The sequence below is a fragment of the Anopheles ziemanni genome, chromosome 3 (genome assembly GCF_943734765.1).
Source record: "Anopheles ziemanni chromosome 3, idAnoZiCoDA_A2_x.2, whole genome shotgun sequence".
Taxonomy (NCBI): domain Eukaryota; kingdom Metazoa; phylum Arthropoda; class Insecta; order Diptera; family Culicidae; genus Anopheles; species Anopheles ziemanni.
The window spans coordinates 82,266,914-82,278,370 of record NC_080706.1 but is presented as its reverse complement, the minus strand read 5'-3'; the positions used below and the strand labels follow the sequence as shown (position 1 = coordinate 82,278,370).

Sequence of the window (11,457 nt, the reverse complement as noted above, 5' to 3'; positions counted from 1 at the left end):
GATGATGGGATGAAAGATGGATCGGGTTGTACTAACGAAATAAACAAACAAACGGAACCATCCTTACGTGCACCCCCGGGCGAATGGGTGCGATCGGTCATAGCAGATAGGCCACACACAGACACAAACACACACTCTCACGCACATACTTTCATACAATCAAAGCGAGACCATCGTTCGTGAGATCGGCACCTCGCTGGAGGATGCCCACGCCCCGGCTGATCCATGTCGGAGTTTTGGAGGATCAACGTTGGCAATCGCACCCAGATTCAACCGGGACATGCTGGCACCGCGTTAGATCGAGAAAAAAGGGAGATCTCTTCGTGGAATAAAGGGCGGCGATACGATTTGGCGATGGAATAAAACATCTTCTTCTAGTGAGCAAAACTTCGCCCCGGTTCAATTTCCACCTTCCATTCAAGCCACCTCTGCAAAGGGTCTCCAGAGAAGTGAATGATGTTAAACAACATCCCTTCGGCCGGTCGTTGAACTTCTGAGCGGTAATAGATCAAAGATGATTGATCCCTACGTTCAAGATGGCAAAAGTATGCGACCACATTGGATGTAAGCCAATGAAGTAATAAGGATTAGACCAAAACGTAAGAACTAATCAAACCTAAAACAAAAAGAAAAAAATAAAATAAAATCAATGGCGCGTGCTTCCACCCAAGTCACTGCCATAAACCGATGATGCAACGCATTAATGACTCTCGGACGGATCACGATTTCCAAGCAAGATCCTTGCAAATTTCCAGGCAGTAAAAATCCACTTCAAATGCCCTTATTAGACAAGGATTTTATCTGCCATCTTTGCCCAGACTTTTACTGTCAAAGTAGGCTGTGGCAGGGCGTTTGACATAAAAATTATACCCGCTCGTGTAATAACTCAAAGTTCCACAAAATGGGTTTTACAGTTATTTGATCATTTTCATGTTTGAATGCAGCATATTGTTCATCCTAGAGTAATGAACAAAATCTGTTACAAACAACAGTGCAAAAAGTAAATAAATCGCCACTTCGTGCCCGATTCCGATTTTGAGGAAGGTATGTCCTCGTAAGAGGAATGACATAAAGAATGGACTATGACAGATAAAGTCCTCGTCTAATAGCTTATTTATTTATGTATTTATTAATTAATTAATTAATTTATTGATTTTTTTATTTATTTGTTTGTTTATTAAATAATTAATTAATTTATTAATTAATTAATTAATTAATTTATTAATTAATTTATTTATTCATTTATTTATTTATTTATTTATTTATTTATTTATTTATTTATTATTATTATTTTTTTTTTATTTATTTATATCATTAAGCGATACGATTGGTGGTGTTTGATCGAAGGAAGCGCTGCTATGGATTACCGATGATAAATGTTCTTGGGCTTATGTGGCGCTACAATCGCTGACCGGTCTTGTCCTGCCGAAGCTCAATCCGAAACTACCCACGGTCGCTCGCCAAACAAGTCCAATTCCGAATCCATGCTTTGGCGTTCAGCTCTTCGTTTAAATGTTCAGCTCATCGATTATTGCTACATGGGTACACTACATGGAACTATGCTGATGACTCGTTACATTTATTTGGCTTGTGGTAGAACTCGTCGATCGACGAATAGCTCATGTTTACCACAATGCAATGCGTTAAATTGATAACACTCTCAGCATCACTGACAGATTGACTACCACAGCGTTGAGCCCAAATGTTTTCCGAAAATAAATGTACGGCACGCAGGGAATTCCTTGAAATCCGACTTTGCTCTACCGTGTAGAGCTGATAAGAAACGTGCTTACCGGGAATGTGTTTGTGGTCGTGTAATTCAAAGACACGACCGCTCACTCAAAAGCTGTGGGGTGTACAACATACACCCAATTGAAACAGGGCTTCAACACGGTCAGCATACACACAGGAGTAAACATAAGGTTCAGTTCCACTGCGCAAGGGTTTAGTATATGATGTGATTTTAAGTGATCAAAGGCGGAGTGGCCGGTGCAAAACCAACGTATAATATTATACCTTCCGGTTGCCTATCCCGATAAACCTTACAGGGTCAGTAGAAGTGCGGATTCTAAGGAATTATATTGCCCATAATCCTTGAGATCCAATTACTATCAACATGTTGCACGCAGCTGTACATAAATGGATGTGTATGTTGGTGTGTTTGTTTGTGCTTATGGCAATGGCGAACAGTGCATCTCAAGAACAATCGTGCATAACGTCATTCGGAACAGCTGGTCGCTGTGTTATTGATAAAATCTGCCCGCGAATAAAGTCACTAACAGATGCCTCCGTTCTCAGTCCGAGAGATATAAATGAATTAATAAGTGCTTCCAATGCCTGTTCAACAGGGGTATGTGATTACTGCTGCACAAACAACTTATATTATTTAGAAAATCACCAGTTTTCTCCCCTTTAGCTATTCTGCTGTGCAAATTCTGAGATTGTCCTAGTGTCCACCACGACTGCTCCACCAGCAATAATCCATACTCCAAGCCCCGAGAAATCCCCGTATTCCGACGGGTTGTGCCTTCAAAATCGTTTAGATAATGGAAACGACTTCCAGGGGGCATCTTCGTTAACCACCTCGTTCGGAGTATTTATTGCGATCGGCAAGCGAAAGAAGTTTAGGTGTGTTGGAAGCTTGATTACACACGAGTACGTCCTCACTGCAGCTCACTGCGCCCCAGACCAGAAGTAGGTTCATCCGAAACACTGAGCTGTGGGAAAAGAAAATCTAACTCTCGTTTTACTCCCGGTTCTCTGGCGCAGCCCGGCTGAATATACGCTTTTCGTAAATGCATATAACGTGTCAAAGGACTCATCTGGGAAACTCCTGACCAACGTGGAACCTAGTTTCGTTCAGGAAGTAGTAGTGCACGAGAATTACAGTGAAACTAGTCTCGTCCATGACATAGCCCTGCTGCGCCTCAACGAAAGCGTTCCTTTTGGGAGTAAGAGCTTGCCACAACCAATCTGTGTACCGATGGACCCTGTTAACGACGAGGTTGCGTCCGTCGGACACGCGCTCCGATGTTTCGGCTGGGGATACAACGCAGAAGGTAAGTCAGATCAATCTAAACACTAAGCTATTTACGACTAACCCTTTGGTCTGCGATGTTTTTGTTTTTGTTCACAGGAGTATTGAGCACCACAAAGCTCTGGGTAACTTTGCAACGTATTTCCCTCGAAGACTGCCTGGAGCGTTTCAGCAATATGCCCTCGAGACAACCCGATATAGCTGATGTTTCGGAGCGCAATATCTGTACCGTTACTATTTCGGGGCACGATGCCTACGCGGGTTATTCCGGCGGTCCTCTGATGTACCATAAGGGCGGGAGGTGGTTCTTGATCGGTGTCATCAGCTATGGCGTTGGAGCGATCAGCAATAAGTTTCCGGTCGTTTCCACCAATGTGCAGCAATACACGGATTGGATTTTGAGTAAAATTCAGCTCGATTAGTAATCAGTTTCCAGTGTTCAAAATATTTTGTCAACGGGAAACTCCTATTAAAAAAGAAAAAAAAACAATCGTGGACGATTTGAAGGAGGCACAAAGATTTGCCCACCATAAAAACATACCACATGAAAAACGAATATTTTTTACCTCATTACACGTATTTTTTCTTCCGAAGCTTCCATCCTGGTTTAGCAGATAATACTTTATAGTTGCCTCTTAGTCGTGCAGGGCTCGTTGGATCTTCGGTCCGTGAACAGGGTCCAGAATTCATTCCCACAGAGAACGACCGGTCTTATCAGCGTGCGGTATATGGCACAGTTCTTGCGTAGGAGAAGCCATCTGGACCTCAGGAGTTTGTGTAGCCCATAGTAGGCACGATTTCGCTGAACAATGCGCCTCCGGATTTCACGACTCACGTTGTTATCCGAAGTTACGACAGTGCCGAGGTAGCAAAACTTCTACAATACCTCAAGATCGTCGCCGTCCACTGATACATTGCTCCGCAGCCACCGTCGAGCAGGTACCTTTCATTAATCAATCATCAACCCAATCATCACCTTGCCTCAGATCCCGGTGAGATTCCAACGGATCTGATAGTATGTTCGAAATCCTTACCTCACACAGCACCTCCTCCATTGTGGCCTCCAGCCGTACAAGCTTTTTGGGGAAAGCTATGATCATGGTCTGCGTATGCTCTTCCATAACTCCTTCCTGTCTATGATATCGTTGGCCGCCTTGAAGTCAATGAAGAGGTGGTGGATCGGGATCTGGTGCTCTCAGCACTTCTGGACGATCTGCCGTAGAGTGTAAATCTGGTCGGTGGTGAATTTGCCTCCAACAAACCCAGCTAGGTAGCTTTCGATGAAATCTGTAGCAAAGGGAGTGGGTTTGCAAAGAATTTGGGATAGGATGTTAGAGGCAGCATTAAGGACTGTGATGGCTCGAATCCATTCTGTCAAGCTTCTTGTACACTAGGTTAATGACACCCAGCTTCCAATCCTCCGGTATCCTTTCCTGATCCCAAATTTTCACAATTAGCTGGTGAATACTGACGGCAAGCTCTACCGAACCTATCTTGAATAGTTCCGCTACCAACCCATTACTACCAGCTGCTTTGTTTTGTCTCTGATGTTTGATGGGACTAGTGACTTCGTCCAAATATAGTGGGAGCACATCATCAACTTTTTTTTTATGTGACACGAAGAGAGTTTCTGTGACCGAAAGACGGTGTGTTATAGATCGGTGATTCCCCCGATTGAGGTAGCTGCTCCATCAGTTGTTCATCCGACTCCTCGAAGCGATGCTTCTTGCTCTCGGCTGTGCTATTGATGAATCGCTCCACCAGTGGTCATCGAGGGACTTTGTGGTGGTCGTGTTGTTTTTGTTTGTGTGTTAGTGTTGGCATTTATTTCATTGCGTCGATTCAACATTAATATTTATTTAGTCGATGTTTTATAGACAATCCATGGCTGATAATGCATCAGTTTATGGTGAGTCGTGCATGAGGTTGCCTCGTTTGCTACATTATCCCAAGTTTACTGTTTGGATCGGCTGAACTCTAAAGCGGCTCCCACGAATACCCCTAGATATAAGGTGCCTGTAGTCTACAAACTGGAGATTTACTGCATGGCATGTGACTCCGGTGCTCATCTTGTGTGACTATATCAAAAGGTTAAATTTGGCTGATTTTTCGGTCATACAATGTTTTACCGCTTGGTACAGGAACTTATTCTTCCCGAGCAATACAGTGAAACCAATCTTAGGCATGGCATAGCCCTACTATAGCTTAAAGCAAGCGTCCATGTTGGAGTAAGAGTGTTTTCTCAATACTCGTATTAGATAATGCTTCTCAGTTGCCGTTTATCGCAATAGTATTCACAGTAACAACAATAATGTATCGAGTAATCCCGCATAGAACACGAAGAAACATCAGCACAATGTATCTTTTCACGCTGGGTATGTCACGTATAATTTTTGAAAGCTTTGCCTTGGTTTGCTAAGAAAATTTGAACTCTGCTCTATGGACACACTTGTTCATAGATGGTCGGTGTTCTTGGACTTAGGTACTGGTAGGCGAGTCCGCTGCGTAGGCTCGTTGATCACAGATCATCACGTCCTTACGGCAACTAATTATCTGAGCAATTAGCTGGGATGTTCGTGACGAATGCGAGGCTTTTATCAACTCCAAGGCTACGTATACGCTTGGTGTGATAAATGGACAGGATGGAAACTCCGGCGCTCTTCTTGTGTGGCTGTATAATAAACGCATGTACTTGGTCGGTGTGGTAAGTTCTGGTGCCATGTGTGGAATGCAACCTTAAAAACCGAGTATATCGCACTTCTAGGATTGCGTGCATGCCGCAAGTCCGCTCACGGGTTTTTAGGTGATAGTGGTGTCAGATAAGTCAGCTGTCGGATCGATTCTGAGTCGCTTAAGTTTGCACTGCACCGAGTCCATTGCTCTAGGCGTGGAAAACATGGCCCTGGGGAAATTGGAGGCTTATATCTATTGGAAACTATTGCCAACTATTGCTTAAGCGGAATAGTCTAAAGTTCCTTGACAAATACAAAAAGAATGTTTTTCGCGTGCTGGTTATGCAACCTAAATCAAAATAGATAACCTTCAAAAATTAACGGACAGAATCCGAAAACGAATAGCTAAACTTTTACAAGGTTTCACGATCAGGGTTAATTTTGAGAGCCGTTCGCAGTTTGATCCAAATTTTGTTTGTTGTTCGAGAATAATACATTGAAAGTCTGAGTATCACTGCACATGTACATGGACAATAATGGCTGTTGAATTTAGCGTTGTAAGCTAAATTCCAAACCCCTTAGTGTATTGAAAATGAACTGCAAACCCGAACATATGAGAAATACGTTTATCGGCTGGGTTTTCCCAAATTATAGTTGTACTCGCCGTATACTCGACGATAAGCCCATTTTGAAAGTGATTGTGGTACTCATGTTGTGGAAGTCTGGGTTTCTTTCTCTCACAACCAAGATTTATAGAAAAAGATTCCATAAAATATAATTCGCACATAGAACAGCATTTATTCTATGTTTGAACTTTATTTTCCAATATACACTTTCATACAGAATCTTATGAAGAGAATCCGTACATTAATGAACAAAGCACTTTATAAGGATTGTTTTGCTGTGTGTTAGTATTTGTTTCAGTGAGTCGATCACACAGAAATATTCATCCAATCGCAGTTTATTTGATAATGCGTGAATCAGTGTGTGGTACTGGTTGTGGTTTGCGCCAAAGTTACTGATTAAACCGGGTAAGTTCTAAAGCGGCTCCGACAAAAAGTTCAGTCTGAGTTCGAATGTGTTTGAAATAGGTCTAACCATAGATCGTTTCATTTACGTAGCAATGCACGTTGGTCCACCAATTGCATGTATTTTTGTATTGTCGATGGTGTGTGCGCAATGTACGAGCTTAAGGAATGAACCGTGCTCGACGATAAACTCCCATTCAGGACGTTGTGTTCCGTTAGAAGAATGTCCTGAAATGTACGCTTTAGCGAACAGTACCGGTACAATGTATTCGAAGGATTATCAAAAATTGTTGGCCCACTTGAAATGTTGCGAAAGCTCCATAGAAACAGCCAACACAGACTCGTTGGTTAGTATTGGTGTTTTCTTATCCGAGTGAAGCTTGCGTAGTCGTGTAGTGCTTGCTCATGGTTTGATGTTTTGTTATTGTTTAAGGTATGTTGTGCATCGCCGGCATTCCCCCTTCCAACACCTACTCCAACGACGACTGTCAAGCCCGATGTACTCCCTTCTTCATGTGGAGGGCTACCTAAGCTCACCTATCAGGTTCGGGGTGGAGTGGAGGACCGGGGACTTGTCCATAGATGGTCGGTGTTCTTGGACTTGGGATCTAAAGGTAGCGACCGGTGCGTGGGGTCGGTGATCACTGATCGTCACGTGCTGACGGCAGCGCACTGTCTGGACAATAAGCTAAAGGATGAGTAAGTTAGAATTGATAGAGAAGTCCTGCTTCTGCGCCGATTATATCGATCGATCATTTCCAGGGTCACCATGTACTTTGGGATATATGATTTGCAAAAGAAGGACAAATGCCTACAGGAGGATACGTGTCTGCTGCGGAAACCAAGCGAGTTTATCATCCACGATGAGTATATCAGCAATGAAAAGAATAATGACATTGCTATCATTCGGTTTGATCAACCGTTGAACACGACTGCCCGCGCAATAGAACCAATCTGTCTGCCTCATAACATTGCATACGACGAACAGACATTAAATACGACGAGAACAGACGATGGAACTGGTGTTAGTCTACTTTCATTCGGTTGGGGTGACATTGGTGGCGGTAAGTCGTCCAGAGGCGCTAAAATTGATGGAATTCTTGTTATGAAATTTTCCTTTCTCAACCCAGATGTACTATCCCACACTAGAAGAGCAGTCAGGCTGAATGTCATTGCTGGGAGTGAATGTGAAAACTCTGTGAACTCAAAAACTATGTGTACGCTTGGTGTGACAGCAGGGCATGATGTGTGCAATGGTGACTCCGGTGCTCCTCTTGTGTGGCTATATGATAAGAAGATGTACGTGGTCGGTGTGGTCACTTCGGGCCCCAAATGTGGAATTCACTACAATAGAACGAGTACAGCGATGAGCATATCGCACTACATGGATTGGGTCCTTGCGAAAATTGGGACCGATTAACTATCGCAATGTTAAGTGTTCAAGTCCCTTGGGTGTTCAAAGTTCAAGTCGCTTGGGTGTTCAGCCTTGTACGAAAAGTAACATCATGCAGGGAATTCCCCGAAATGTGTTGTAGCCTCTGTCGGGCTGATAAGATGCACGCTAGGCGGGGTTCAGTTTGTGATCGTGTTTATCACCGGTAAGGTCTTTCTATCAACCTATAAAGCTATGATTGTTGGTTTCATCGTGGACGCGGTGGTGTTTTTAATGATTTTAAAATTTTCGTGAGGATTAAATTGATTTTTAGGTCGTAACATGTTGTACCGTTCGGAATAGGAAATTATTCTACACACTCAATACATTGTAATCAATCTTAAGCTTGGCATAGCCCCGGTATACATTAAAGAAAGTGTCAAAGTTGGTGTAAGAGCTTTTTCTTATTAGTCGCATAATTTCTTCCGAAACTTCCATCCTGACTCAGCTGATAATGCTTATCAGTTGCCACTTAGTTGCGCAGGGGCCAACATCGTTAACTCCTCGGTTTAAATTTGAAGGTTCACTATAATAATCACATGAATCATAAAACTATATCAAAAAATAGAAACATCAGCACAATGCATCTTTTCACGCTGGGTATGTCACGGTTAATTTTCTTAGTTTATTAAGATTGAATTTTATATAGATATAGCATGCCCTATGCCGATGAAGGAGCTGGCGAGCCTAAGAGATTGACTTTACTGTAATTGAAACAATCTTTCATTACTTTACCAGTACGGACTGCCGCATTATTTTGCTGAATAGTCAACTTTTTAGGGCAAAACAGGCGAGTGAAATATTTTTAAAGTAATTCCATAACCTTCATGTAATTCTTGCTATTCATTTGCAATATTTGCCTTCTCAAATTTCCCCAACGCTCAAAGTGATATAAGATACACCACTAAAGTCGTTGGTTGAACAATACTCACCTCGCCAATATCATCCCTATTCCTCTTAACTATCTAAAGTAACCTATTTTATACACCACAAAATAACATATAAAACGTAAACCCCTACCTAATTACACAACTCATAACTTAGCAGCTCCCAGTGATGATCAGGTCATATTACAGTCTGAGAAAACTCTTCCACTCACGATAGCTGTCAAGACAGTCGAAGCTGGGACTATACCGGACATACATAGTACCAGTGCTCACATACGCCTCCGAGACATGGACTGTGACCAAATCTGACGAAATCCCCTTAGCCAAGTTCGAGAGGAAGATACTTAGGAGGATTTTTGGCATCATATGTGACGAGGCCTTCAAAAAAATCATTATAACAGAATGATATAATACACAACCAAGTTATGCAGTTGCAAATTTATTTTAAATCGTGCAAATTAACAACATATTTGAACCTTTAATAAAATTTCTATCTTTCATTGCTATGTCCAATAAAACAAGCAAGGATATGTTTACTCCTTGCGAAACCTATACGTTATACCTCCTTTTAGACGCTCCTAGCTAAGTCCTAAGAAGTACTTCCATCGAATGAATCATCGAATGATCGAATGAATTTTTCAAACATATCATATGAAAGAAACCGAACATTTGGGTTTGGGCAAAATGCATGAAAATTGGCAGCACGATTCCATCGGATTAATTGGATAGAAGTACGTGCTGAGGCTGATTATGAGCCTCTATACCTATTGAACCAGTTTTCTTACTTAGTTGATTGTTCTTTCGTTTTTTACTAGCAAAACTGGTATGGTTAGAATAATCTCATTAAGGTTACTAAGAATGAAGACACAAGTAAAATCGCTAGCCCTCTTACAAAGCGGTCGATTCGTTCCAGTGTTTCAACCGTTGTACGTAATCATTAGTTAACCTTTTTACTTACATTGAAAAACATGTAACTTGTTAATATAAAAAAAACATAAATGGCTAGATGGGACAAATCGCTGTTTCTAGTGGGAATTCAAATTGTAATAATATAAGGAAAAACATTAATAAACTCCCTTTTGAGTCGAGTACTAACCGGCTCAACTCCACAGCTATCTGGTGCACATGTAGTACGTTTGTTTTACTCGATCGAAAACGATTTTTTCGTGTTGTAGACTATTTGAATATTGCCGATTACACGTTTAAATACTTGTTTGCGATTGATGCTTTTAGAATTCGGGGTCCATTTAAAAAATAAGTAAAATTTCCTTAGAAATTGTAACGGGATAAATGTTGGGAAAAACATAGCAGAATGAAATCAAAGTGAAATCACAATAATGCATTCAGTGCATCTCACTAGGCGCCAGGCGAGAAGAAACGGAACAACGATATTAGACGCTGTAAAACGGAGAGCTCTATAGTTTTCCCGTTCTCACACCATGCAATACATGTCGCTTACCTTTTCGTATCAACATCCACATGATCTATTGTGTTCCTGCTCTAACGCCAAGCTGTACGCGCACGGGAGCCCGGCACTCACTGCATGCGCAACAGAACTCAGCAACGCAGTGACTCGAACGACCGGAGGTCCTTCATTCGCAAAGCGACGCGCAACGCGTTCGGTTCTCCGGTAGTTCATTGCAGTTCTCTTCTTGAGTGTGTCGCTTTTCCTTTGGTTCCGTTTCCGTTCAAAATCCCGACGCCATTGCGCACGGATTTCTAAGACTCGCGTAATTTTCTCGTGTTATCGGTGCACACGATAAGTGAGAGATACCAAGCTCCGTTTTTTGTTTGGTGATTACCCGGATCTCGAGCTCATGGTTCGATTTTTCTATTGCCCAAAATAACAGAAATCGAGGTAGCACTAACAGATTATAACAGATGAAGTGTCAATCGTGACCAACTGCTCGTCGAGAGCAGATTGTGGTGAGCTAAACAGTGTATCGGAAAGATTTTGTTCCTTCGAAAATTTAGTGTTTATGAAAATTTTCGAGCAACCTACTTTGATCGTAGTTGTTTAAAGGGTCGAGATTTTCTTCGGTGGTGGGCGGCAATGCAAACATAAGTAGCAAACAGAGAAAATCTTCGCCAGTGCATTTGTCGACGAAAAAGATTTATTTTAACTGAAGCTCGATCGAGGTGCTATCGAAAAACAAAGCTCATAAGTTCGCGTGGGATAAATGCAAGAAAAACATAGTTCAGAATTCATGTGCTTTATGTGACCTAAAGTGAGCAGTGTATTTAATAAAATTTTGTCGAGTGCGCATGTTTAATAAGAGAAAAACCTCGACGAAAGTAGAAATTTAAAAAAAAAAGTTCAATCGATCCCTCTACGCAGAGGTTGTTTTCAACAAGTTGCCCACAAATAGCTTTACAGAAGCTATTCGGCCATTTCACAACG

General features: G+C 41.9%; 1 protein-coding gene across 1 annotated transcript; it reads left to right on the top strand.

The window, feature by feature from the left end:
- Positions 1-514: 514 nt before the first annotated feature.
- LOC131285626 (clotting factor B-like) lies at positions 515-8,157 on the top strand. Its single transcript, XM_058314485.1, has 6 exons — positions 515-564; positions 2,770-3,059; positions 3,137-3,439; positions 7,352-7,436; positions 7,500-7,801; positions 7,868-8,157. The coding sequence occupies exons 1-6, from the start codon at positions 515-517 to the stop codon at positions 8,155-8,157; spliced, it is 1,320 nt and encodes a 439-aa protein (XP_058170468.1).
- The last annotated feature ends 3,300 nt before the right edge of the window (positions 8,158-11,457 follow it).

Coding starts and splice junctions, on each gene's coding strand:
- LOC131285626 (XM_058314485.1), top strand. CDS start 515: ATGATTGATCCCTACGTTCAAGATGGCAAAAGTATGCGACCACATTGG. Junction 565..2,769: donor AGTATGCGACCACATTGGAT/GTAAGCCAATGA, acceptor TCTCTGGCGCAG/CCCGGCTGAATATACGCTTT. Junction 7,437..7,499: donor GACAATAAGCTAAAGGATGA/GTAAGTTAGAAT, acceptor GATCATTTCCAG/GGTCACCATGTACTTTGGGA.